This window comes from Poecile atricapillus, chromosome 26 (genome assembly GCF_030490865.1).
Source record: "Poecile atricapillus isolate bPoeAtr1 chromosome 26, bPoeAtr1.hap1, whole genome shotgun sequence".
In the NCBI taxonomy this organism is placed as follows: Eukaryota; Metazoa; Chordata; class Aves; order Passeriformes; family Paridae; genus Poecile; species Poecile atricapillus.
Genome location: NC_081274.1, coordinates 1,242,496 through 1,269,503, shown reverse-complemented (window position 1 = coordinate 1,269,503; position 27,008 = coordinate 1,242,496). Strand labels below are relative to the sequence as shown.

Genomic DNA, 27,008 nt, shown 5'->3' with positions numbered 1-27,008 from the left:
CTTAAGCCCATCCCACCGGCGCTCTGGCGCTCTCGGAGGAATTCCCGCCCCGTCTCTGTGGTCGGGCGATGATTGACAGGCGCGGCGGCCAATGGAATGAGAGGGTGGGAGTTGGCGCGCGGGAGGATTGACCAATAGGAGCGCGGGGGGCGGGGCCCGGCGGTGATGGCGCGGGAGGGGTGAGCGGGGGGGGGGGGCCCGGAGCCGCTTTTTGGGGAACCCTGTGGAAATTTGGGAGGAATTTGGGGGGATTTGGGGTCCAGGGGAATTCTGGGATCTCCTGGAGAGATTTGGGGGTCACAGGGGGGGTTTGGAACCGTCCTTGGTGGGGGCTGGGGCCTCGGGGTGCAGTTTTTGGGGGGTTCCTGTGGGAGATCGGGGGGTCTCTGAGGGGGGTTGGAGGTTCCTGAGGAAATTTTGGTGTCTCTGAGGGAGACTTGGGGGCTTGATTCAGAGATTTGGGGTTCCGGAGGGAAATTTAGGGGTCCCTGAGGGAGGTCGGGTGTTCCTGAGAGGAGTTTGGGGTCCCTGGGGGGAGTTGGGGGTTCCTGAGGGAACCTGAGGTTCCTGAAGGGAGTTTTGGGGTCTCTGAGGGAAACTTGGGGTCCCTGAGGGAAATTTGGTGTTTCTGGAGAGGATTTGGGATTCCCGAGTGAAACTTGGTGTTTTTGAAGGGGATTTGGGGTTCCTGAGGGGAATTTGGGGTTTCTGAAAGGGATTTGGGGTTCATGAGGGGAACTGGGGGTTCCTGAGGGAAGTTTGTGGTTCCTGAACGGGATTTGGGGTCTCTGAGGGAAATTTGGGGTCCCTGAGGGGAGCTGGGGTTTCCTGAGGGAAATTTGGGGTTCCTGAGGGAAATTTGGGGTTCCTGAGGGGAATTTGGGGTTCCTGAGGGGAATTTGGGGTTCCTGAGGGGAATTTGGGGTCCCTGAGGGATGTTTGAGGCTTCCATGAGGGGCGTTGGGGATTCTGTGAGGGAATTCGGGGTTCCTGAGGGGAATTTGGGGTGCCTGAAGAGGATTTGGGGTTCCTGAGGGAAATTTGGGGTGCCTGAGGGGGATTTGGGGTCCCTGAGGGGAGCTGGGGTTTCCTGAGGGAAATTTGGGGTTCCTGAAGGAAATTTGGGATTCCCGAGGGAAATTTCGTGTTTCTGAAGAGGATTTGGGGTTCCTGAAGGAAATTTGGGATTCCCAAGTGAAATTTCGTGTTTCTGAAGGGGATTTGGGGTTCCTGAGGGGATTTGGGGTTCCTGAGGGGAATTTGGGGTCCCTGAGGGAAATTTGGGGTGCCTGAAGAGGATTTGGGGTTCCTGAGGGAAATTTGGGATTCCCAAGTGAAATTTCGTGTTTCTGAAGGGGATTTGGGGTTCCTGAGTGGAATTTGGGGTTCCTGAGGGAAATTTGGGGTCCCTGAGGGGAATTTGTTGTTTCTGAAGAGGATTTGGGGTCTCTGAGGGAGATTTGGGGTTCCTGAAAGGGGATTTGGGGTCCCTGAAGAGGATTTGGGGTTCCTGAGGGAAATTTGGGGTCCCTGAAGGGGATTTGGGGCTCCTGAGGGAAATTTGGGGTCCCTGAGGGGAATTTGGGGTTCCTGAGTGGAATTTGGGGTCCCTGAGGGAAATTTGGGGTTCCTGAGGGAAGTTTGAGGCTTCCATGAGGGGCGTTGGGGATTCTGTGAGGGAATTCGGGGTTCCTGAGGGAAATTTGGGGTGCCTGAAGAGGATTTGGGGTTCCTGAGGGGAATTTGGGATCCCTGAGGGAAATTTGGGGGTTCCTGAGTGGAATTTGGGGTCCCTGAGGAGAATTTGAGGCTTCCATGGGGGGAGTTGAGGATTCTGTGAGGGGATTTGGGGTTCCTGAGGGGAATTTGGGGTGCCTGAGTGGAATTTGGGGTTCCTGAGGGGGCTCAGGGGGTCCCCGGGTGGATTTTGGGTCCTTTGGGTGCAGTTTTGGGGGATCCCTGTGGGATTTGGGGTGCTTTAGGAGCAGCTTGGGGGGTTTTGGGGGGGTCTCTGGGACATTTTGGGGCTCCCTGGGTTGGTTTGGAGGGTCCCAGGGATGGGATTTGGGATTTCTGGGGTGCTTTGAGTCCTTTGGGGGTCTCTGGGTGGTTTTGGGGGGTTCCCTGAAGAATTTGGGGGGTCCTGGAGGGGCTTTGGGGGGTTCTGGGGGGTCCCTGCAACAGTTTTGGGCATTTTGGGGGTCCTTGGGGCATTTTAGGGGGGGTTTTGGGACATTTTGGGAGGATTTTGGGCCATTTTTGAGGGGTTTTGGGCCATTTTTGGGGGGTTTAGGGCATTTTTGGAGGGTTTTGGGGCTTTTTGGAGGGCTTGGGGCCATTTTTGGGGGGTTTTGGGGCATTTTTGGAGGTTTTTGGGCCATTTTGGGAGGGTTTTGGGGCATTTTGGGGGGTTTGGGGCCATTTTTGGAGGATTTTGGGGCATTTTTTTGGGGCATTTTTGGGGGGGATTTGGGCCATTTTGGAGGATTTTGGGCCATTTTTGGATGATTTTGGGCCATTTTTGAGGGGTTTTGGGCCATTTTTGGAGGGTTTTGGGGCATTGTTGGGGCTTTTTGGGGCATTTTGGGAGGATTTTGGGGCATTTTTTGGGGGTTTTGGGGCATTTGGGGGCGTTTGGGGGCATTTTTGGGGGATTTTGGGGCATTTTTGGAGGCTTTTGGGCCATTTTGGGAGGGTTTTGGGCCATTTTTGGAGGGTTTTGGGGCATTTTTGGAGGATTTTGGGACATTTTTGGGGGGTTTTGGGGCATTTGGGGGGGTTTTGGGGCATTTTTGGGGGATTTTGGGAGGGTTTTGGGGCATTTTTGGATGATTTTGGGCCATTTTTGTAGGGTTTGGGGGCATTTTGGGGGGTTTGGGGCCATTTTTGGAGGGTTTTGGGGCATTTTTTTTTGCATTTTTTGGGGGATTTGGGCCATTTTTGGAGGATTTTGGGGCTTTTTGGAGGATTTGGGGCCATTTTTGGGGGGATTTGGGCCATTTTTGGAGGATTTTGGGGCTTTTTGGAGGGTTTGGGGGCATTTTTGGGGGGTTTTGGGGCATTTTTGGATGATTTTGGGCCATTTTTGGATGATTTTGGGCCATTTTTGAGGGGTTTTGGGCCATTTTTGGAGGGTTTTGGGGCATTGTTGGGGCTTTTTGGGGCATTTTTGGGGCTTTTGGGCCATTTTGGGGGGTTTTGGGGCATTTTGGGAGGGTTTTGGGGCATTTTTAGGGGGTTTTGGGGCATATTTGGGGGGGTTTTGGGGCATTTTGGGAGGGTTTTGGGGCATTTTTTTGGGCATTTTTGGGGGGATTTAGGGCATTTTTGGAGCATTTTGGGTCATGTTTGGCGGGTTTTGGGGCATTTTTGGGGGGTTTGGGGCCATTTTTGGAGGGTTTTGGGCCATTTTTGGGGGGTTTTGGGGCTTTTTGGAGGATTTTGGGGCATTTTTGGGGGGTTTTGGGGCCATTTTTGGAGGCTTTTGGGCCATTTTGGGAGGGTTTTGGGGCATTTTTGGAGGATTTTGGGGCATTTTTGGGGGGTTTTGGGGCATTTTTGGAGGATTTTGGGGCATTTTTGGGGGGTTTTGGGGCATTTGGGGGGGTTTGGGGGCATTTTTGGGGGATTTTGGGCTATTTTTGTAGGGTTTGAGGGCATTTTGGGGGTTCTGGGGCCATTTTTGGAGGGTTTTGGGGCATTTTTTTGGGCATTTTGGGAGGGTTTTGGGGCATTTTTGGAGCATTTTGGGGCATTTTTGGAGGGTTTTGGGGCATTTTCGGGGAGTTTTGGGGCATTTTTGGATGATTTTGGGCCATTTTTGTAGGGTTTGGGGGCATTTTAGGGGGTCTGGGGCCATTTTTGGAGGGTTTTGGGGCATTTTTTTGGGGCATTTTTGGGGGGATTTGGGCCATTTTTGGGGGGTTTTGGGCCGTTTTTGGAGGATTTTGGGGCATTTTTGGAGGGTTTTGGGGCATTTTTGGGGGGTTTTGGGGCATTTTGGGGGGATTTTGGGAGGGTTTTGGGGAATTTTTGGGGGTTTTTGGGCATTTTTGGAGCATTTTGGGGCATTTTTGGGGGTTTTGGGGCATTTTTGGGGGGTTTGGGGGCATTTTGGGAGGGTTTTGGGCCATTTTTGGGGGGTCCTTGGGCCATTTTTGGAGGATTTTGGGGCATTTTTGGAGCATTTTGGGGGCATTTTGGGGCATTTTGGGGGGTTTGGGGCCATTTTTGGAGGGTTTTGGGGCATTTTTGGAGGATTTTGGGGCATTTTTGGAGGGTTTTGGGCCATTTTTGGGGGGTCCTTGGGCCATTTTTGGAGGATTTTTTGGCATTTTTGGAGGATTTTGGGCCATTTTTGGAGCATTTTGGGGGCATTTTGGGGCATTTTGGGGGGTTTGGGGCCATTTTTGGGGGGTTTTGGGGCATTTTTGGAGGATTTTGGGCTGTTTTTGGAGGATTTTGGGGCATTTTTGGGGGTTTTTGGGGCATTTTGGGGGGTTTTGGGGAATTTTTGGGGGATTTTGGGCAATCCCAACCTCCTGAAGCCCCTCAACCCCTCCTGTTCCAGCGCCCTGGAGGATCCAGCTGTGCCCCCAGATGTTGAGACCCCCCCAAAACCCCTCCCCTGGCCCCGAGCCGCCCCGGATCCAGATGTTGGGGACCCGAGAAGGCCCCAAACCGCCCGGGGGGCTCCAGATGTGGCGGCCCCCGATCCAGATGTGCCGCGGGTGGAGAGCGACACAGATGTGGAGGAGGAGGAGGAGGAAGAGGAGCCCGATCCAGATGTTTGGCCCCAAAAACGGCTCCAAACGACCCCAAACCTCCCCCAAGCGCCAGATGTGGGGCTGAGAGCCCCGGATCCAGATGTTGCTCGGCTGGGGAACGGCTGGGGGGCGCTGCTGGTGGAGAGCGACACAGATGTGGAGGAGGATCCAGATGTGGAACCCCCAAAAAGGCTCAAAATGACCCAAAAGGTGCCGGGAACTCCAGATGTGGCGGGAAAGGCCCCGGATCCAGATGTTGGGGGGCCAAAAAGGCGGCTGGGGGACAGCGACACAGATGTGGAGGAGGATCCAGATGTGCGGCCCCCCAAGAGGCTCCGAGCCGCCCCCAGCCTGCCCCGAACTCCAGATGTGGCGGCCGGAACCCCCGATCCAGATGTTGGGGGGCCGGAGCCCCGCCCCTGGGCGCTGCTGGTGGGCAGCGACACCGAGGAGGAGGATCCAGATGTGGAGCCCCCAAAAAGGCTCAGAATGACCCAAAATGTCCCCGAAACTCCAGATGTGGCTGCGGATCCAGATGTGGCCGGCCCCAAAATCTGGTGCGTGGTGGAGAGCGACACAGATGTGGAGGAGGATCCAGATGTGGAGCCCCTTAAAATGACCCAGAACGTCCCAGAAACTCCAGATGTGGCCACAGATCCAGATGTGGAGCCCCCAAAAAGGCTCAAAATGACCCAAAAGGTGCCAGAAACTCCAGATGTGGGCACAGATCCAGATGTGGCCAGCCCTGAGTTCGGGTGCGTGGTGGAGAGTGACACGGATGTGGAGGAGGATCCAGATGTGGAGCCCCTCAAAATGACCCAGAACGTCCCAGAAACTCCAGATGTGGCCCCAAAGCCAAATCCAGATGTTGCTGGCCCTGAGTTCGGGTGCGTGGTGGAGAGCGACACGGATGTGGAGGAGGATCCAGATGTGGAACCCCCAAAAAGGCTCCAAATGACCCAAAACCTCCCAGAAACTCCAGATGTGGCCGCAGATCCAGATGTGGAGCCCCTCAAAGTGACCCAAAAGATGCCAGAAATTCCAGATGGGGCCACGGATCCAGATGTGGAGGCCCCAAAAAGGTTCAAAATGACCCAAAACCTCCCAGAAGCTCCAGATGTGGCCACGGATCCAGATGTTCAGGGCCCCACGGTGCTGGTGGTGGAGAGTGACACAGATGTGGAGGAGGATCCAGATGTGGAGCCCCCAAAAAGGCTCCAAATGACCCAAAATGTCCCAGGAATTCCAGGTGTGGCTGCAGATCCAGATGTGGAGCCCCTAAAAATGACCCAGAAGCTCCCAGAAACTCCAGATGTGGCTGCAGATCCAGATGTTGCCAGCCCCAAAATCTGGTGCGTGGTGGAGAGCGACACCGACGTGGAGGAGGATCCAGATGTGGAGCCCCTCCAAATGACCCAAAAGGTGCCAGGAACTCCAGATGTGGCCACAGATCCAGATGTGGAGCCCCCAAAAAGGCCCGAAACGCCCCAAAACGCGGCCGGGGATCCAGATGTGGCCGGCCCCGAGACAGATGTGGAGGATCCGGATCCGGATCCAGATGTTCGGCCCCCCAAGCGGCGCCGGATCACTCCAAGGGCGCCCGGGGCTCCAGATGTGGGGGCGGGGGGAGGGGAGGGGTGGGATCCAGATGTGGCCACCCAGCTGTTCCTGCCGGCCCGAATTCCAGATGTGGAGGAGGAGGAGGAGGAGGAAGAACCCCCCGGAATTCCAGATGTGGAGGAGTCGGAATCAGAGTCGGATCCAGATGTGCCCACCCAGCCCTTCCTGCCCTCCCCAGATGTTGGGAGCCCCCGGAAGGCCCCGGAAGGTCCCGAGGTTCCAGATGTGGCCGCCCAGCCCTCCCTGGATCCAGATGTGGCCACCCAGCCCTCCCTGGATCCAGATGTGGCCACCCAGCTGTTCCTGCCCCCAAAGCCGCCCCGAGCGGCCCCGAGCGGCCCCAAAATCCCCGCGGGGGGAGGGGCAGCGAGCCCGGATCCAGATGTGGAGGGGGAGGAGGACTTGGAGGCGGCCACCCAGCTGTTCCTGCCCCCCCCTCCAGATGTGGGGGGCTCAGAGCCCCCCGGGATTCCAGATGTGGCCACCCAGCTGTTCCCGCCCCCCCCTCCAGATGTGGGGCAGGAGGAACCCCCTGATCCAGATGTGGGGGGCCCAGGGAGCCCCGGGCCGGGTCCAGATGTGGCCACCCAGCTGTTCCAGCCCCCCGGAATTCCAGATGTGGTGGAGGAACCCCCTGGTCCAGATGTGGAGGGGGAGGAGCCCCCTGGGGTTCCAGATGTGGCCACCCAGCTGTTCCCGCCCCCCCATCCAGATGTGGGGCAGGAGGAACCCCCCGATCCAGATGTGGAGGAACCCCCTGATCCAGATGTGGAGGAACCCCCCGATCCAGATGTGGAGGAGCCCCCTGATCCAGATGTGGGGCAGGAGGAACCCCCCGATCCAGATGTTGGGGATGGCGCTGAAGCTCCGCCCACCCCGCAGGTGAAGCCTGGGGGGGATTTTGGGGTGAATTTGGGGGATTTTGGGGGAAATTTGGGGGATTTTGGGGTGAATTTGGGGGATTTTGGGGTGAATTTGGGGCATTTTGGGGGTCCCAGGTGGATTTTGGGGTGAATTTGGGAGATTTTGGGGGTTCCCAGGTGAATTTTGGGGGGAATTTGGGAGATTTTGGGGGGTCCCAGGTGGAATTTTGGGGTATTTTGGGGGGTACCAAGTAGAATTTGGGGTGAATTTGGGGAATTTTGGGGGTCCCAGGTGGATTTGGGGGGATTTTGGGGGTTCTTGGGAGGTTTTGGGGGTCCCTGGGGGATTTTGGGGGTTCCCAGGTGAGTTTTGGGGTGAATTTGGGGGATTTTGGGGGGAATTTGGGGGTTTTGAGGATTCCCAGGTGAATTTTGGGGGGTCCCAAGTGGAATTCGGAGCATTTTGGGGGTCCCAGGGAAATTTGGGGGGGTCCCAGGTGGATTTTGGGGTGAATTTGGGGGTCCCAGGTGGATTTTCGGGGGATTTTGGGGAGTCCAGGGTGAGTTCTGGGGTGGATTTGGGGGAATTTGGGGTTTTTGAGGATTCCCAGGTGAATTTTGGGGTGTCCCAGGTGGATTTGGGGCGAATTTGGGGGATTTTGGGGGGTCTCAGATGGATTTTGGGGTGAATTTGGGGGATTTGGGGGGATTTTGGGGGTTCTTGGGAGGATTTTGGGGGTCCCTGGGGGATTTTGGGGGGTCCCAGGTGAGTTTTGGGGTGGATTTGAGGGATTTTGGGGGTTCTTGGGAGGATTTTGGGGGGTCCCAGGTGGATTTTGGGGGTTCCCAGATGGATTTTGGGGTGAATTTGGGAGATTTTGGGGGGTCCCAGGTGGAATTTGGGGGATTTTGGGGGGTACCAAGTAGAATTTGGGGTGAATTTGGGGGATTTTGGGGGTTCTTGGGAGGATTTTGGGGGTCCCTGGGGGATTTTGGGGGGTCCCAGGTGGATTTTGGGGTGAATTTGGGGGATTTTGGGGGGATTTTGGGGGTTTTTGAGGATTCCCAGGTGAATTTGGGGGGTCCCAGGTGAGTTTTGGGGTGGATTTGAGGGATTTTGGGGGTTTTTGGGAGGGTTTTGGGGGTCCCAGGTGGATTTGAGGTGAATTTGGGGGATTTTGGGAGTCCCAAGTGGAATTTGGGGGTCCCAGGTGGATTTTGGGGAGTCCCAAGTAGGATTTGGGATGGATTTGGGGGATTTTGGGGGGAATTTGGGGATTTTTGGGGTTCTTGGGAGGATTTTGGGGTCCCAGGTGGAATTTTGGAGATTTTGGGGAGTCCCAGGTGAGTTTTGGGGTGGATTTGGTGGATTTTGGGGTGAATTTGGGGTATTTTGGGGTGAATTTGGTGGATTTTGGGGTGAATTTGGTGGATTTTGGGGTGAATTTGGGGCATTTTGGGGGTTCACAGGTGAATTTGGGGGATTTTGTGGTGAATTTGGGGGATTTTGGGATGAATTTCTGGGATTTTGGGGGGAATTTGGGGTGAATTTGGGGGATTTGGGGGATCCCAGGCGGATTTTGGGGTGAATTGGGGGCATTTTGGGGTTCCCAGGTGGATTTTGGGGTGAATTTGGGGTATTTTGGGGTCAATTTGGTGGATTTTGGGGGTTCCCGGGTAGATTTTGGGGTGAATTTGGTGGATTTTGGGGTGAATTTGGGGTATTTTGGGGTTTCCAGGTGGATTTTGGGTTGAATTTGGGGGATTTTGGGGGTTCCCAGCTGGATTTTGGGGTTTCCAGGTGGATTTTGGGGTGAATTTGGGGTATTTTGGGGTGAATTTGGGGTATTTTGGGGTTTCCAGGTGGATTTTGGGGTGAATTTGGGGGATTTTGGGGTGAATTTGGGGGATTTTGGGGTGAATTTGGGGGATTTTGGGAGTTTCCAGGTAGATTTTGGGGTAAATTCAAAGGATTTTGGGGTGAATTTGGGGGATTTTGGGGGTTCTCGGGTGGATTTTGGGGTGAATTTGGGGTATTTTGGGGTTCCCAGGTGGATTTTGGGGGGTCCCAGATGGATTTTGGGGTGAATTTGGGATATTTTGGGGTGAATTTGGGGGATTTTGGGGTGAATTTGGGGGATTTTGGGGTTCCCAGCTGGATTTTGGGGTGAATTTGGGATATTTTGGGGTGAATTTGGGGGATTTTGGGGTGAATTTGGGGTATTTTGGGGTTCCCAGCTGGATTTTGGGGTGAATTTGGGGATTTTGGGGTGAATTTGGGGATTTTGGGGTGAATTTGGGTATTTTGGGGGTTCCCAGCTGGATTTTGGGTTGAATTTTAGGTATTTTGGGGTGAATTTGGGGTATTTTGGGGTGAATTTGGGGTATTTTGGGGTTCCCAGGTGGATTTTGGGGTGAATTTGGTGGATTTTGGGGTGAATTTGGGGGATTTTGGGGTTCCCAGGTGGATTTTGGGGTGAATTTGGGGTATTTTGGGATGAATTTGGGGTATTTTGGGGTGAATTTGGGGGATTTTGGGGTTCCCGGGTGGATTTTGGGGTGAATTTGGGGTATTTTGGGGTGAATTTGGGGTATTTTGGGGTGAATTTGGGGTATTTTGGGGTGAATTTGGGTATTTTGGGGTCAATTTGGGGGATTTTGGGGTTCCCAGGCAGATTTTGGGGTGAATTTGGGGGATTTTGGGGTGAATTTGGTGGATTTTGGGGTGAATTTGGGATATTTTTGGGGGTTCCCAGGCGGATTTTGGGGTGAATTTGGGGGATTTTGGGGTGAATTTGGGGGATTTTGGGGTGAATTTGGGGGATTTTGGGGGTTCCCAGGTGAATTTTGGGGGTTCCCAGCTGGATTTTGGGGTGAATTTGGGGTATTTTGGGATGAATTTGGGGTATTTTGGGATGAATTTGGGGTATTTTGGGGTTCCCATGTGGATTTTGGGGTGAATTTGGGGTATTTTGGGGTTCCCAGGTGGATTTTGGGATGAATTTGGGGTATTTTGGGGTGAATTTGGGGTATTTTGGGGTTCCCAGGTGGATTTTGGGGTGAATTTGGGGTATTTTGGGGTGAATTTGGGATATTTTGGGGTTCCCAGCTGGATTTTGGGGTGAATTTGGGATATTTTGGGGTTCCCAGGCAGGTTTTGGGGTGAATTTGGGATATTTTGGGGTTCCCAGCTGGATTTTGGGGTGAATTTGGGGTATTTTGGGGTGAATTTGGTGGATTTTGGGGTGAATTTGGGGGATTTTGGGGGTTCCCAGGTGGATTTTGGGGTGAATTTGGGGGATTTTGGGGTGAATTTGGGATATTTTGGGGTGAATTTGGGGTTTTTTGGGGTGAATTTGGTGGATTTTGGGGTTCCCGGGTGGATTTTGGGGTGAATTTGGGGTATTTTGGGGTGAATTTGGGGTATTTTGGGGTGAATTTGGGGTATTTTGGGGTGAATTTGGGGTATTTTGGGGTGTATTTGGGATATTTTGGGGTGTATTTGGGGCATTTTGGGGTGAATTTGGTGGATTTTGGGGTGAATTTGGTGGATTTTGGGGTTCCCAGCTGGATTTTGGGATGAATTTGGGGTATTTTGGGGTGAATTTGATGGATTTTGGGGTGAATTTGGGGTATTTTGGGGTGAATTTGGGGTATTTTGAGGTTCCCAGGCGGATTTTGGGGTGAATTTGGGAGATTTTGGGGTGAATTTGGGATATTTTGGGGTTCCCAGGCGGATTTTGGGGTGAATTTGGGGTATTTTGGGGTGAATTTGGGATAATTTGGGGGTTCCCAGCTGGATTTTGGGTTGAATTTGGTGGATTTTGGGGTGAATTTGGGGTATTTTGGGGTGAATTTGGTGGTTTTTGGGTTGAATTTGGTGGATTTTGGGGTGAATTTGGGGTATTTTGGGGTTCCCAGGTGGATTTTGGGGTTCCCTGTTGGATTTTGGGGTGTATTTGGTGGATTTTGGGGTGAATTTGGGATATTTTGGGGTTCCCAGGTGAGTTTTGGGGTGAATTTGGGTTATTTTGGGGTGAATTTGGGGTATTTTGGGGTGAATTTGGGGTATTTTGGGGGTTCCCAGGCAGATTTTGGGATGAATTTGGGATATTTTGGGGTTCCCAGCTGGATTTTGGGGTCCCCATGGCAGCCCCTCCCCCCAGGTGCGGCGCAGTCAGCGATTGGCCGAGCTCAGAGTGGGCGGAGCCTCTGCCGGCCCCAGGCCCCGCCCCCCGCCCAGGCCCCGCCCCCAGAGCCCGCGAGACCGGGAGGGGGCGGGGCTTGGAGAGGCCACGCCCACCGAGGCCATAAAAGGAAATGGGCGGGGCCCGGAGCCTGCCCCCATCCGGGTAAGGACCAGTATAAACCAGTATAAACCAGTATAGACCAATATAGACCAGTATAGACCAGTATAAACCAGTATAGACCAGTATAAACCAGTATAGACCAGTATAGACCAGTACAGACCAGTATAGACCAGTATAAACCAGTATAGACCAGTACAAACCAGTATGGACCAGTATAGACCAGTATGGACCACTATGGACTAGTATAGACCAGTATAAACCAGTATAAACCAGTATAGACCAGTATAAACCAGTATAGACCAGTACAGACCAGTATAAACCAGTATAAACCAGTATAGGCCGGTATAAACCAGTATAGACCAGTATAGACGAGTATAGACCAGTACAGACCAGTACAAACCAGTATAGACCACTACAGACCAATATAGACCAGTATAAACCAGTATAGACCAGTATAGATCAGTATAGACCAGTATAAACCAGTTCAGACCAGTATAGACCAGTATAGACCAGTACAAACCAGTACAGACCAGTGTAGATCAGTTCAGACCAGTATAGATCAGTTCAGACCAGTATGAACCAGTTCAGTCTGGTATGGACCAGTTCAGACCAGTATAAACCAGTTCAGACAAGTATGAACCAGTATGAACCAGTTCAGACCAGTTCAGACCAGTACAGACCAGTTCAGACCAGTATAGACCAGTACAAACCGGTATAGACCGGTATAGACCAGTATAAACCAGTATGGACCAGTATAGACCAGTATGAGCCAGTACAAACCAGTTCAGAACAGTTCAGACCAGTATGAACCAGTACAAACCAGTACAAACCGGTTCAGACCAGTACAGACCAGTACAAACCAGTTCAGATCAGTATGGACCAGTACAAACCAGTTCAGACCAGTACAGACCAGTACAAACCAGTTCAGATCAGTATGAACCAGTACAAATGAGTTCAGACCAGTATGAGCCAGTACAAACCAGTTCAGACCAGTACAAACCAGTACAGACCAGTTCAGACCGGTATAAACCAGTTCAGACCAGTTCAGACCAGTATAAACCAGTACAAACCAGTTCAGACCAGTTCAGACCAGTATAAACCAGTACAAACCAGTTCAGACCAGTACAAACCAGTTCAGACCAGTTCAGACCAGTATAAACCAGTACAGACCAGTACAAACCAGTTCAGACCAGTTCAGACCAGTATAAACCAGTACAAACCAGTTCAGACCAGTACAAACCAGTTCAGACCAGTACAAACCAGTTCAGACCAGTTCAGACCATTATAAACCAGTTCAGACCAGTACAGACCAGTTCAGACCAGTACAGACCAGTATAGACCAGTATGGACCAGTATGGACCAGTATAAACCAGTGCAAACTAGTATAGACCAGTATAGACCAGTATAGACCAGTATAAACCAGTATAGACCAGTACAAACCAGTATAGACCAGTACAAACCAGTATGGACCAGTATGGACCAGTATGGACCACTATGGACTAGTATAAACCAGTATAAACCAGTATAGACCAGTATAAACCAGTATAAACCAGTATAAACCAGTATAAACTAGTATAGACCAGTATAGACCAGTATAGACCAGTATAGACCAGTATAAACCAGTATAAACCAGTGTAGACCAGTTCAGACCAGTATAGACCAGTACAAACCGGTATAGGCCAGTATAGACCAGTATAGACCAGAATAGACCAGTACGGACCAGTATAAATCAGTATAAACCAGTATAGACCAGTATGAACCAGTTCAGACCGGTACAGACCAGTTCAGACCAGTACAGACCAGTTCAGACCAGTTCAGACCAGTATAAACCAGTACAGACCAGTACAAACCAGTTCAGACCAGTTCAGACCAGTTCAGACCAGTACAGACCAGTTCAGACCAGTTCAGACCAGTACAAACCAGTACAAACCAGTTCAGACCAGTTCAGACCAGTTCAGACCAGTACAAACCAGTTCAGACCAGTTCAGACCAGTACAAACCAGTACAAACCAGTACAAACCAGTCCAGACCAGTTCAGACCAGTTCAGACCAGTACAGACCAGTACAGACCAGTACAGACCAGTTCAGACCAGTATAAACCAGTACAAACCAGTTCAGACCAGTACAAACCAGTACAAACCAGTACAAACCAGTCCAGACCAGTTCAGACCAGTTCAGACCAGTACAGACCAGTACAGACCAGTACAGACCAGTTCAGACCAGTATAAACCAGTACAAACCAGTTCAGACCAGTACAAACCAGTTCAGACCAGTACAGACCAGTTCAGACCAGTTCAGACCAGTACAGACCAGTACAAACCAGTACAAACCAGTACAAACCAGTTCAGACCAGTACGAACCAGTTCAGACCAGTATAGACCAGTTCAGACCAGTACAGACCAGTACAGACCAGTTCAGACCAGTTCAGACCAGTACAAACCAGTACAGACCAGTACAGACCAGTATAAACCAGTACAAACCAGTACAGACCAGTATAAACCAGTACAAACCAGTTCAGACCAGTTCAGACCAGTACAAACCAGTACAAACCAGTACAGACCAGTTCAGACCAGTTCAGGCCTGTAGCCCCCCCCCGGTCCCCGTTGTGTCCCCAGCTCCTGGTCCAGGGCTGGTGGCACCTGGGGATGTCCCCAAATGTCCCCAAATGTCCCCAAAGTGTCCCCAAAGTGTCCCCAAAGTGTCCCCAAGGTGTCCCCAGAGTGTCCCCAGGGTGTCCCCAATGTCCCCAAAGTGTCCCCAAAGTGTCCCCAGGGTGTCCCCAAAGTGTCCCCAAAGTGTCCCCAAAGTGTCCCCGATGTCCCCAATGTGTCCCCAAGGTGTCCCCAGGCCTGGTGGCACTCAGGGATGTCCCCAATGTGTCCCCAATGTCCCCAAGGTGTCCCCAGGCCTGGTGGCACTCAGGGATGTCCCCAATGTGTCCCCAATGTCCCCAGAGTGTCCCCAATGTCCCCAGGCGTGGTGGCACTCAGGGATGTCCCCAATGTCCCCAGAGTGTCCCCAGGTGCTGTCCCCAGGCCTGGTGGCACTCAGGGATGTCCCCAATGTCCCCAATGTGTCCCCAGGTGCTGTTCACAGGCCTGGTGGCACTCAGGGATGTCCCCAATGTCCCCAGGTGCTGTCCCCAGGCCTGGTGGCACTCAGGGATGTCCCCAATGTGTCCCCAATGTCCCCAATGTCCCCAAGGTGTCCCCAGGGCTGGTGGCACTCAGGGATGTCCCCAATGTGTCCCCAATGTCCCCAGGTGCTGTTCACAGGCCTGGTGGCACTCAGGGATGTCCCCAATGTCCCCAATGTGTCCCCAATGTCCCCAATGTGTCCCCAGGTGCTGTTCACAGGCCTGGTGGCACTCAGGGATGTCCCCAATGTCCCCAATGTGTCCCCAGGTGCTGTTCACAGGCCTGGTGGCCTCGCGGGCGCTGTTGGTGGCCCTGGGGACGTTGGGTGGCACCGAGGCCACCTCAGTGCACGACTGCAGCCACCTGGTGACCGATGGCATCCGCAGGACCCTCAAATTCCTCTGTGCCCTGGCCAGGGGTGTCCCCATCGTCACCCCCGAGTGGCTGCTGCAGGTGACATCGGGGACATCGGGGACATCGGGGGGGTTTGGGGACATTGGGGACATTGGGGACATTGGGGACATTGGGGGGATTGGGGGGGTTGGGGACATTGGGGACATTGGGGACATTGGGGGGTTTGGGGACATTGGGGGTTTGGGGACATTGGGGACATTGGGGGGGTTGGGGGGGTTGGGGACATTGGGGACATCGGGGGGGTTTGGGGATATTGGGGACATCGGGGGGGTTTGGGGACATCAGGGGTGATTGGGGACACTCAGGGACATCGGGGGGGTTTGGGGACATTGGGGACATTGGGGACACTGAAATTCCTCTGTGCCCTGGCCAGGGGTGTCCCCATCGTCACCCCCGAGTGGCTGCTGCAGGTGACATTGGGGGGTTTGGGGACATCGGGGGGGTTTGGGGACACTCAGGGACATTGGGGACATTGGGGGGGTTTGGGGACATTGGGGACATTGGGGGGGTTGGGGACATTGGGGGTGATTGGGGACATTGGGTGGGGTTGGGGACATCGGGGGGGTTTGGGGACACTGGGGGTTTGGGGACATCAGGGGTGATTGGGGACACTGGGGACATTGGGGACATTGGGGGGGTTTGGGGACATCGGGGGTTTGGGGACATTGGGGACATTGGGGGTGATTGGGGACATTGGGGACATTGGGGACATTGGGGACATTGGGGGGTTTGGGGACATTGGGGACATTGGGGGTTTGGGGACATTGGGGGGGTTTGGGGACATTGGGGACATTGGGGACGTTGGGGACATCGGGGGGTTTGAGGACAGCAGGGGTTGGGGACATTGGGGGACATTGGGGGACGTTGGGGACATCAGGGGGTTTGGGGACATCAGGGACTCTTAGACATTGGGGACATTGAGGGGTCTGGGACATTGGGGACACTGGGGATATTGGGGACATTGGGGGGTTTGGGGACATTTGGGGGGTTTGGGGACATTTGGGGGGTTTGGGGACATCGGGGACAATTGGGGTGGCCTTGGTGACACCGGGAGGAGCTTTGGGCACAGCTGGGGTGGCCTTGGGGACAGTGAAAGGGACGCTGGGGACAGCTGGGGTGGCCTTGGGGACAATGAAAGGGACGCTGGGGACAGCTGGGGTGGCCTTGGGGACAGTGAAAGGGACGCTGGGGACAGCTGGGGTGGCCTTGGGGACAATGAAAGGGACGCTGGGGACAGCTGGGGTGGCCTTGGGGACAATGGGGGGGGGGTGGTTCGGGTACACGGGGGTGGCTCTGGTGGCCCTGGGTGTCCCCAAATGTCCCCAGAGTTCCCATGGTGGCCCTGGGTGACCTCAGTGTCCCCTGGTGTCCCCTGTTGTCCCCTGCTGTCCCCAGAGTTCCCGCGGTGGCCCTGGGTGACCCTGGGTGGCCCTGGGTGGCCCTGGGTGACACTGCTGTCCCCTGCTGTCCCCAGAGTTCCCGCGGTGGCCCTGGGTGACACTGCTGTCCCCTGCTGTCCCCAGAGTTCCCGCGGTGGCCGCCCGCTGTCCCCAGGTCCGTTCCTGCCCCGGGACCCCTCCCGTGAGCGCAGCTTCGGCTTCCGGCTGCGGCCAGCGCTGGCCCGGGCCCGGCAACGGCCCCTGCTGCAGGTGACAGTGACATCAGTGTCCCCAATGTCCCCAAATGTCCCCAAATGCCACCTAAACGCAGCCCCGGGCCCGGCAACGGCCCCTGCTGCAGGTGACAATGGTGTCCCCAATGTCCCCAATGTCCCCAATGTCACCTAAACACAGCCCCGGGCCCGGCAACGGCCCCTGCTGCAGGTGACAGTGACAATGGTGTCCCCAAATGTCCCCAAATGTCCCCAATGTCCCCAAATGTCCCCAAATGTCACCTAATGTCCCCAAATGTCCCCTGAACCCAGCCCCGGGCCCGGCAACGGCCCCTGCTGCAGGTGACAGTGACATCGGTGTCCCCAAATGTCCCCAAATGTCCCCAAATGTCCCCAAATGTCACCTAAACACAGCCCTGGGCCCGGCAACGGCCCCTGCTGCAGGTGACACTGGTGTCCCCAATGTCCCCAATGTCCCCAATGTCCCCAATGTCCCCAATGATGTCCCCTCTGTCCCCTGCTGTCCCCAATGATGTCCCCAATGTCCCCTCTGTCCCCTGCTGTCCCCAATGTCCCCAATAATGTCCCCAATGATGTCCCCTCTGTCCCCTGCTGTCCCCTCTGTCCCCAATGTCCCCAATGTCCCCGATCCCCCCGATGTCCCCAATAATGTCCCCAATGTCCCCTCTGTCCCCAATGTCCCCTCTGTCCCCTCTGTCCCCTGCTGTCCCCAAATGTCCCCTGCTGTCCCCAATGTCCCCAATGTCCCCTGCTGTCCCCAATGTCCCCAATGTCCCCAATGTCCCCAATGTCCCCTGCTGTCCCCTCTGTCCCCAATGTCCCCAATAATGTCCCCAATGATGTCCCCAGTGATGTCCCCTGCTGTCCCCAGTGATGTCCCCTCTGTCCCCAATGTCCCCAGTGATGTCCCCAATGTCCCCAGTGATGTCCCCTCTGTCCCCAATGTCCCCAGTGATGTCCCCAATGTCCCCAGTGATGTCCCCAATGTCCCCAGTGATGTCCCCAATGTCCCCTCTGTCCCCTGCTGTCCCCTGCTGTCCCCAATGTCCCTGCTGTCCCCAATGTCCCCAATGATGTCCCCAGTGATGTCCCCTCTGTCCCCTGCTGTCCCCAGGGTTTCCAGGTCCACGTCACCCCCGGAGTTCGGCCGTGCCCGGAGGAGCTGAGGGACATCGTCACCTGCTGTGGTGGCACCTTCCTGTCACAGCTGCCACCCCTGCCACCGGTGAGGGGACATTGGGGACATTGGGGACATTGGGGACATCGTCACCTGCTGCGGTGGCACCTTCCTGTCACAGCTGCCACCCCTGCCACCGGTGAGGGGACATTGGGGACACTGAGGGGACATTGGGGACATCGTCACCTGCTGTGGTGGCACCTTCCTGTCACAGCTGCCACCCCTGCCACCGGTGAGGGGACACTGAGGGGACATTGGGGACACTGAGGGGACATTGGGGACATTGGGGACATCGTCACCTGCTGTGGTGGCACCTTCCTGTCACAGCTGCCACCCCTGCCACCGGTGAGGGGACATTGGGGACATTGGGGACATTGGGGACACTGAGGGGACATTGGGGACATTGGGGACATTGTCACCTGCTGTGGTGGCACCTTCCTGTCACAGCTGCCACCCCTGCCACCGGTGAGGGGACATTGGGGACATTGGGGACACTGAGGGGACATTGGGGACACTGAGGGGACATTGGGGACATTGGGGACATCGTCACCTGCTGTGGTGGCACCTTCCTGTCACAGCTGCCACCCCTGCCACCGGTGAGGGGACACTGAGGGGACACTGGGGACATTGGGGACATCGTCACCTGCTGTGGTGGCACCTTCCTGTCACAGCTGCCACCCCTGCCACCGGTGAGGGGACATTGGGGACATTGGGGACACTGAGGGGACACTGGGGACACTGAGGGGACATTGGGGACATTGGGGACACTGGGGACACTGAGGGGACATTGGGGACACTGAGGGGACATTGGGGACATCGTCACCTGCTGTGGTGGCACCTTCCTGTCACAGCTGCCACCCCTGCCACCGGTGAGGGGACACTGAGGGGACATTGGGGACATTGGGGACATTGGGGACATTGGGGACATTGGGGACATTGGGGACACTGAGGGGACACTGAGGGGACATTGGGGACATTGGGGACACAGAGGGGACATTGGGGACACTTTGGGGACACTGAGGGGACATTGGGGACACTGAGGGGACATTGGGGACATTGGGGACACTGAGGGGACATTGGGGACATTTGGGGACACTTTGGGGACTTTGGGGACACTTTGGGGACACTGAGGGGACATTGGGGACACTGAGGGGACACTTTGGGGACATTGGGGACACTTTGGGGACATTTGGGGACATTGGGGACATTTGGGGACACTTTGGGGACATTTGGGGACATTGGGGACATTGGGGACATTTGGGGACATTGGGGACATTTGGGGACATTGGGGTTTCTCTCTCCTTTTTGGGGTTTTTGGGGTTTTTTTGGGGTTTTTCCTTTTTGGGGTTTTTGGGGTTTTTTTTGGGTTTTTGGGTTTTTTTTTGGGTTTCTCTCTCCTTTTTGGGGCTTTTGGGGTTTTTTTGGGGTTTTTGGGGTTTTTTTGGGGTTTCTCTCTCCTTTTTGGGGTTTTTGGGGCTTTTTGGGGTTTTTGGGGTTTTTTTTGGGGTTTTTTTGGTGTTTTTGGGGTTTTTTTGTGGTTTCTCTCTCCTTTTTGGTGTTTTTGGGGTTTTTTTGGGGTTTCTCTCTCCTTTTTGGGGTTTTTTGGGGTTTTTTTGGGGTTTTTGGGGGTTGTTTTTGGGGTTTCTCTCTCCTTTTTGGGGTTTTTGGGGTTTTTTTGGGGTTTCTCTCTCCTTTTTGGGGTTTTTGGGGTTTTTTTGGGGTTTTTGGGGGTTGTTTTTGGGGTTTCTCTCTCCTTTTTGGGGTTTTTGGGGGTTTTTTGGGGTTTCTCTCTCCTTTTTGGGGTTTTTGGGGTTTTTTGGGGTTTTTTGGGTTTCTCTTTGGGTTTTTGGGATTTTTGGGGTTTCTCTCTCCTTTTTGGGGTTTTTGGGGGTTTTTTGGGGTTTCTCTCTCCTTTTTGGGGTTTTTGGGGTTTTTGGGGTTTTTTGGGGTTTTTTTGGGGTTTCTCTCTCCTTTTTGGGGTTTTTTGGGGTTTTTGGGGTTTTTTGGGGTTTTTGGGGTTTTTTTGGGGTTTTTGGGGTTTTTTTGGGGTTTCTCTCTCCGTTTTGGGGCTTTTGGGGTTTTTTTGGGGTTTTTGGGGTTTTTTTGGGGTTTCTCTCTCCTTTTTGGGGTTTTTGGGGTTTTTTTGGGGTTTTTGGGTTTTTTTGGGGGTTTTTGGGGGATTTTTGGGTTTCTCTTTGGGTTTCTGGGGTTTTTGGGGTTTTTTGGGGGTTTTTGGGGTTTTTTTGGGGTTTCGCTCTCCTTTTTGGGGTTTTTTGGGGTTTCTCTCTGGTTTTTGGGGTTTTTGGGGTTTTTTGGGGTTTTTGGTTTTTTTGGGGGGTTTCTCCTTTTTGGGGTTTTTGGGGTTTTTGGGGTTTCTCTCTGGTTTTTTGGGGGTTGTTTTTGGGGTTCCTGACTGTGGTTTTGGGGTTGTTTTTGGGGTTTCTCTGTCGGTTTTTGGGGTTTCTCTCTGGGTTATTTGGGTTTTTTGGGGGTTTCTCTCTGGTTTTTGGGGTTTCTCTTTGGGTTTTTGGGGTTTCTCTCTGGTTTTTGGGGTTTCTCTGAGTCTTTGGGGTTTTTTTGGGGGGTTTTTGGGTTTCTGACTGTGGTTTTGGGGTTTCTCTTTGGGTTTTTGGGGTTTCTCTCTGGTTTTTTGGGGTTTTTGGGGTTTTTTTGGGGTTTTTGGGGTTTTTGGGTTTTTTTTGGGCTTCTCTTTGGGTTTTTGGGGTTTCTCTCTGGTTTTTGGGTTTGTTTTTGGGGTTTTGGAGTTTCTCACTGGGTTTTGGGGTTTTTTGGGGTTTCTCTGTTGGTTTTTGGGGTTTCTCTCTGGTTTTTTAGGGTTTCTCACTGGGGGTTTTGGGTTTTTGGGGTTCCTGACTGGGTTTTTTGGGGTTTCTCTGGGTTTTTAGGGTTTCTCACTGTGTTTTTGGGTTTTCGGGGTTTCTCACAGGGTTTTTGGGGTTTTTTTGGGGTTCCTGACTGTGTTTTTTGGGTTCCTGACTGGTTTTTTTGGGTTTTTTTGGGTTTTCTGAGGTTTTTTGGGGCTTTCCCATGGGGTTTATGGGGTTTTTTGGGATTTTTCTCTGGGTTTTTGGGGTTTCTCTCTGGGTTTTGGGGTTGTTTTTGGGGTTTTTTGGGTTTTTTTGGGGTTTTTTTGGGTTTTTTGGGTTTTTGGGGTTTCTCTCTGCTTTTTGGGGTTGGTTTTGGGGTTTTTGGGTTTTCTTTCTGGTTTTTGGGGTGTTTTTTGGGGTTTTTGGGGTTTCTCTCTGGTTTTTGGGGTTTCTCACTGCTGTTTTGGGGTTTTTTGAGGGTTTTTTTGGGGGTTCCTGACTGGTTTTGGGGTTTCTCTTTGGGTTTTTGAGGTTTCTCTCTTGTTTTTGGGGTTTTTTGGGGTTTTTTGGGGTTTCTCTCTTGTTTTTGGGGTTTTTTGGGGTTTTTTGGGGTTTTTGGGGTTTCTGTCTGGTTTTTGGGGTGTTTTTTGGGGTTTTTGGGGTTTTTCACTGGGGTTTTGGGGTTTTTTGAGGGTTTTTTTTGGGGTTCCTGACTGTGTTTTGGGGTGGTTTTTGGGGTTTCTCTTTGGGTTTTTGGGGTTTCTCCCTGGTTTTTGGGATTTTTGGGGTTTCTGACTGGGTTTTTTGGGGTTTCTCTTTGGGTTTTTTGGGGTTTCTCTCTGTTTTTTGGGGTTGTTTTTGGGTTTTTGGGGTTTCTCTCTGGTTTTTGAGGTTTTTTGGGGGTTTTTGGGGTGGTTTTTGGGGTTTTGGGGTTTCTCTCTCGGCTTTGGGGTTTTTTGGGTTTTTGACTGTGGTTTTGGGGTTTCTCTCTGGTTTTTGGGGTTGGTTTTGGGGTTTTGGAGTTTCTCACTGGGTTTTGGAGTTTTTTGGGGTTTCTCTGTTGGTTTTTGGGGTTTCTCTCTGGTTTTTTTAGGGTTTCTCACTGGGGGTTTTGGGGTTTTGGGGGTTTCTCACGGGGTTTTTGGGGTTTCTCTCTGTTTTTTTGGGTTTTTTGGGGTTTCTCTTTGGGTTTTTGGGGTTTCTCTCTGGTTTTTAGGGTTGGTTTTGGGTGTTTTGGGGGTTTTTCTGTGGTTTTTGGGATTTCTCTCTTGGCTTTGGGGTTTTTGGGGATTTTTCTCTGGTTTTTGGGTTTTTTTGGGGGTTTTTTGGGGGTTTTTGGGTTTTTTGGGGGGTTTTTGGGTTTTTTGGGGGGGTTTTGGGGTTTTCTGGGGTTTTTTTGGGGTTGTTTTTGGGTTTTTTGGGGTTTCTCTGTGGTTTTTGGGGTTTCCATGTCGGCTTTGGGGTTTTTGGGGTTTCTCTTTGGGTTTTGGTGTTTCTCACTGTGGTTTTGGGGTTTCTCTTTGGGTTTTTAGGGTTTTTCTCTGGTTTTTGGGGTGTTTTTTGGGGTTTTTGGGGTTTCTCTCTGGTTTTTGGGGTTCCTCACTGCTGTTTTGGGGTTTTTTGCGGGGTTTTTTTGGGGTTTCTGACTGTGGTTTTGGGGTTTCTCTTTGGGTTTTGGGGGTTTCTCCCTGTTTTTTGGGGTTGTTTTTGGGGTTTTGGGGTTTCTCTCTCGGCTTTGGGGTTTTTTGGGGTTTCTGACTGGGTTTTTGAGGTTTCTCTTTGAGTTTTTGGGGTTTTTGGGGTTTCTCTGAGTTTTTGGGTTTTTTTGGGGGGGTTTTGGGTTTCTCACTGTGTTTTGGGGTTTCTCTTTGGGTTTTTGGGGTTTCTCTCTGGTTTTTGGGATTTCTCTCTTGGCTTTGGGTTTTTTGGGGATTTTTCTCTGGTTTTTGGGGTTTTTTGGGGTTTTTGGGGTTGTTTTTGGGGTTTTGGGGTTTCTCTCTCGCCTTTGGGGTTTTTGATGATTTTTCTCTGGTTTTTGAGCTTTTTTGGGGGTTTTTGGGGTTGTTTTTGGGGTTTTGTAGTTTCTCTCTCAGCTTTGGGGTTTTTGGGTTTCTCTCTGGTATTTTAGGGTTTCTCACTGGGGTTTTGGGGGTTTTTGGGGTTTTTTGGGGTTCTGACTGTGTTTTTGGGGTACCTGATTGGGTTTTGGGGTTTCTCACGGGGTTTTTGGGTTTTTTGGGTTCCTGGCTGTGTTTTTGGGGTTGTTTTCGGGCTTTTGGGAGTTTCTCACTGGCTTTTGGGTTTTTGGGGTTTTTCTCTGGTTTTTTAGGGTTTCTCATGGGGGTCTTGAGGGTTTTTGGGGTTCCTCAGGGGTTTTTGGTGTTTCTGACTGGGTTTTTGGGGTTTCTCTTGGGGTTTTGGGGGTTTCTCTCTGTTTTTTGGGGTTGGTTTTGGGGTTTTGGGGTTTCTCTCTCAGCTTTGGGGTTTTGGGGTTTCTCTTTGGATTTTGGGGGTTTCTCTCTGGTTTTTAGGGTTGTTTTTGGGGTTTTGGGGTTTCTCTTTGGGTTTTGGGGTTTTTGGGGTTTTTTGGGGTTTTTGGTTTTTTTGGGGGGTTTCTCTCTCGTTTTTGGGGTTTCTCTCTGGTTTTTTGGGGGTTGTTTTTGGGGTTCCTGACTGTGGTTTTGGGGTTGTTTTTGGGGTTTCTCTGTCAGTTTTTGGGGGTTTCTCTCTGGTTTTTGGGGTTTCTCTTTGGGTTTTTGGGGTTTCTCTCTGGTTTTTGGGGTTTCTCTTTCGGTTTTGGGGTTTCCATGTCAGCTTTGGGGTATTTTGGGGTTTCTCTCTGGTTTTGGGGTTTCTCTGAGTTTTTGGGGTTTTTTTGGGGGGTTTTTGGGTTTCTGACTGTGGTTTTGGGGTTTCTCTTTGGGTTTTTGGGGTTTCTGACTCTGTTTTCGGGGTTTTTGCGGTTTCTCTTTAGGTTTTTGGGTTTGTTTTTGGGTTTTTGGGGTTTCTCTTTGGGTTTTTGGGGTTACTCTCTGATTTTTGGGGTGGGTTTTGGAGTTTCTCACTGGGTTTTGGAGTTTTTTGGGGTTTCTCTGTCAGTTTTTGGGGTTTCTCTCTGTTTTTTGGGGTTGTTTTTGGGGTTTTTGGGGTTTCTCTCTCAGCTTTGGGGTTTTGGGGTTTCTGACTGTGGTTTTTGGGGTTTCTCTTTGGATTTTTGGGGTTTTTCTGAGTTTTTGGGTTTTTTTGGGGGGGTTTTTGGGTTTCTCACTGTGTTTTGGGGTTTCTCTTTGGTTTTTGGGGTTTCTTTCTGGTTTTAGAGTTGGTTTTGGGTTTTTTTGGGGTTTCTCTCTGGTATTTTAGGGTTTCTCACTGGGGTTTTGGGGTTTTTTTGGGTTTTTTGGGTTCCTGACGGTGTTTTGGGGGTATTTTTGGGTTTCTCACTGTGGTTTTGGTGTTTTTGAGGTTTCTCACTCGTTTTTTGGGGGTTTCTCACGGGGTTTTTGAGGTTTTTTTGTGTTCCTGACTGTGTTTTTGGGTTCCTGACTGTGTTTTTGGGTTCCTGACTGTTTTTTTGGGTTTTTTGGGGGTTTCTGGGGTTTTTTGGGGCTTTCCCATGGGGTTTATGGGGTTATTTGGGGTTTTTCTCTGGGTTTTTGGGGTCTCTCTCTGGTTTTTGGGGTTGTTTTCGGGGTTTTGGGGGTTTCTCACGGGGTTTTTAGGGTTTCTCTTTGGCTTTTTGGGGTTTCTCTGTTGGTTTTTGGGGTTTTTCTCTGGTTTTTTAGGGTTTCTCACTCGGTTTTTGGGGGTTTCTCACGGGGTTTTTTAGGTTTTTTTGTGTTCCTGACGGTGTTTTTTGGGTTCTTTTTGTGTTTTTCTCCCCAGCCCCGTTGTCTGGTGATCTCCTGCCCCCAGGACCGCGCTCTGTGGGCTCCGGCCGTGGCCGCGGGGCTCCCGCTGCTCTCGCCCGAGCTGCTCCTCTCGGGGGTCCTGCGGCAGCGCCTGCAGCTCTCCCGCTTCCTGCTCACCCCAAATCCCCCCCAGAAACCCCAAAATCCGCCCCAAAAACCCCCAAATCCCCCCCAGAAACACAAAAATCTGCCCCAAAAAACCCCAAATTCCACCCAGAAACCACAAAATCACCAAAAAACCCCAAATTCCGCCCAGAAATCAAAAAATCCCCCCCCAAAACCCCCAAATTCCACCCAAAAACCCCCAAATCCCCCCCAAAAAACCCCAAATCCCCCCCAAAAAACCCCAAATTCCACCCAAAAACCCCCAAATTCCGCCCAAAAACCCCCAAATTCCTCCCAAAAACAGAAAAATCACCAAAAAGCCCCGAATCCCCCCCAAAATCCCCCGGCCCCGCCCCATTTTGGGGGCTCCACCCCCCCCCCGAGCCCCCCCCGGACCCGGAGCGGGCGGAGACCCCCCCAAAAAACCCCAAATTCGGGGACCTCCCGAAAAACCCCAAATTCCACCCAAAAAACCCCAAATTTACCCCAAAAAACCCCAAATTTACCCCAAAAACGGCCCCGGGGTCACTCGGGGGGTCCTGAGCCCGATTTTGGGGTCCCCGAGCCCCCCCTGAGCCCCCCCAGGACCCGGAGCCGCCGGGGACCCCCCCAGGACCCCCCAAAACCCCGGGGGGCCCCAATAAAGTGAATTCGGGCAGAGGAAATTCGGGGGGAAAATCCCAAATTCTGGGGGTGGGGGGGGATGGGAGGGGTTTGGGGACATCGGGGACACCTTGGGGACACTTTGGGGACACCTTGGGGACACTTTGGGGACATCGGGGACACCTTGGGGACACCTTGGGGACACTTTGGGGACACTTTGGGGACACCTTGGGGACATCAGGGACCCTCTTGGGGTGGTTGTGGTGGCCTTGGGGACATCGGGGACACCTTTGGGGACACCTTGGGAACATTTTGGGGACACCTGAGGGCATCAGGGACCCTTGGGGACACCGGGGACACCTTTGGGGTGGTTGTGGTGGCCTTGGGGACATCAGGGACCCCCCTGAGGACATCAGGGACACTTTGGGGACACCCTGGGGACACCTTGGGGACACTTTGGGGACACCAAGGACCTTTTTGGGGACCCCCTTGGGGACATCGGGGACACCTTGGGGACACCTTGGGGACACTGGGGACACTTTGGGGACATCGGGGACACCTTGGGGACATTTTGGGGACATCAGGGACCCCCTTGGGGACTCCGGAGACCCCTTTGGGGTGGTTGTGGTGGCCTTGGGGACACTTTGGGGACACCTTGGGGACATCGGAGACACCTTGGGGACATTGGGGACACCTTGGGGACACTTTTGGGGACACTTTGGGGACACCTTGGGGACACCTTGGGGACATCGGGGACACCTTGGGGACATCAGGGACACCCTGGGGACATCGAGGACACTTTGGGGACACCTTGGGGACATCGGGGACACCTTGGGGACACTTTGGGGACACCGGGGACACCTTAGGGACATTGGGGACACCCTGGGGACACCTTGGGGACACTTTGGGGACATCGGGGACACCTTGGGGACATTGGGGACACTTTGGGGACATCGGGGACACCTTGGGGACATCGGGGACACCTTGGGGACACCGGGGACACTTTGGGGACATCGGGGACACTTTGGGGACACTTTGGGGACACCTTGGGGACATCAGGGACCCCCTTGGGGACACCGGGGACACCTTTGGGGTGGTTGTGGTGGCCTTGGGGACATCAGGGACACCTTGGGGACACCAAGGACCCTTTTGGAGACATTTTGGGGACATCAGAGACCCCTTGGGGACAATTTGGGGACACCAAGGACACCTTTGGGGACACTTTTGGGGACACCTTGGGGACATCAGGGACCCTTTTAGGGTGGTTGTGGTGGCTTTGGGGACATCGGGGACCCCTTGGGGACATCAGGGACCCATTTGGGGACCCCTTGGGGACATCGGGGACACCTTGGGGACCTTTTTGGGGACCTTTTTGGGGACATCAGGGAACCCTTGGGGACATTTTGGGGACATCAGGGACACCTTCGGGGTGGTTGTGGTGGCCTTGGGGACATTGGGGACCCCCTTGGGGACATCGGGGACACTTTGGGGACACCCTTGGGGACATCAGGGACCCCCTTGGGGACATCGGGGACACCCTTGGGGACACTTTGAGGACACCTTGGGGACATTTTGGGGACCCCAGGGACCCCTTTGGGGACTTTGGGGACACTTTGGGGACATCTGAGGGCACCAAGGACCTTT

At 53.1% G+C, this 27,008-nt stretch overlaps 1 protein-coding gene across 1 annotated transcript; it reads left to right on the top strand.

Annotated features, from left to right (window-relative positions):
- Positions 1-156: 156 nt before the first annotated feature.
- On the top strand, positions 157-25,410 carry MDC1 (mediator of DNA damage checkpoint 1). The gene is made up of 10 exons (XM_058857311.1): positions 157-179; positions 4,571-7,007; positions 7,110-7,144; positions 7,223-7,268; positions 11,416-11,601; positions 14,964-15,149; positions 16,506-16,525; positions 16,585-16,759; positions 17,858-17,968; positions 24,631-25,410. Exons 1-10 carry the CDS (start codon positions 166-168, stop codon positions 25,408-25,410), a joined length of 3,990 nt encoding a protein of 1,329 aa, XP_058713294.1. The 5' UTR covers positions 157-165.
- The last annotated feature ends 1,598 nt before the right edge of the window (positions 25,411-27,008 follow it).

Coding starts and splice junctions, on each gene's coding strand:
- MDC1 (XM_058857311.1), top strand. Junction 7,008..7,109: donor CCCCCGGAATTCCAGATGTG/GTGGAGGAACCC, acceptor GATGTGGGGCAG/GAGGAACCCCCCGATCCAGA. Junction 17,969..24,630: donor AGCTGCCACCCCTGCCACCG/GTGAGGGGACAT, acceptor TTTTCTCCCCAG/CCCCGTTGTCTGGTGATCTC.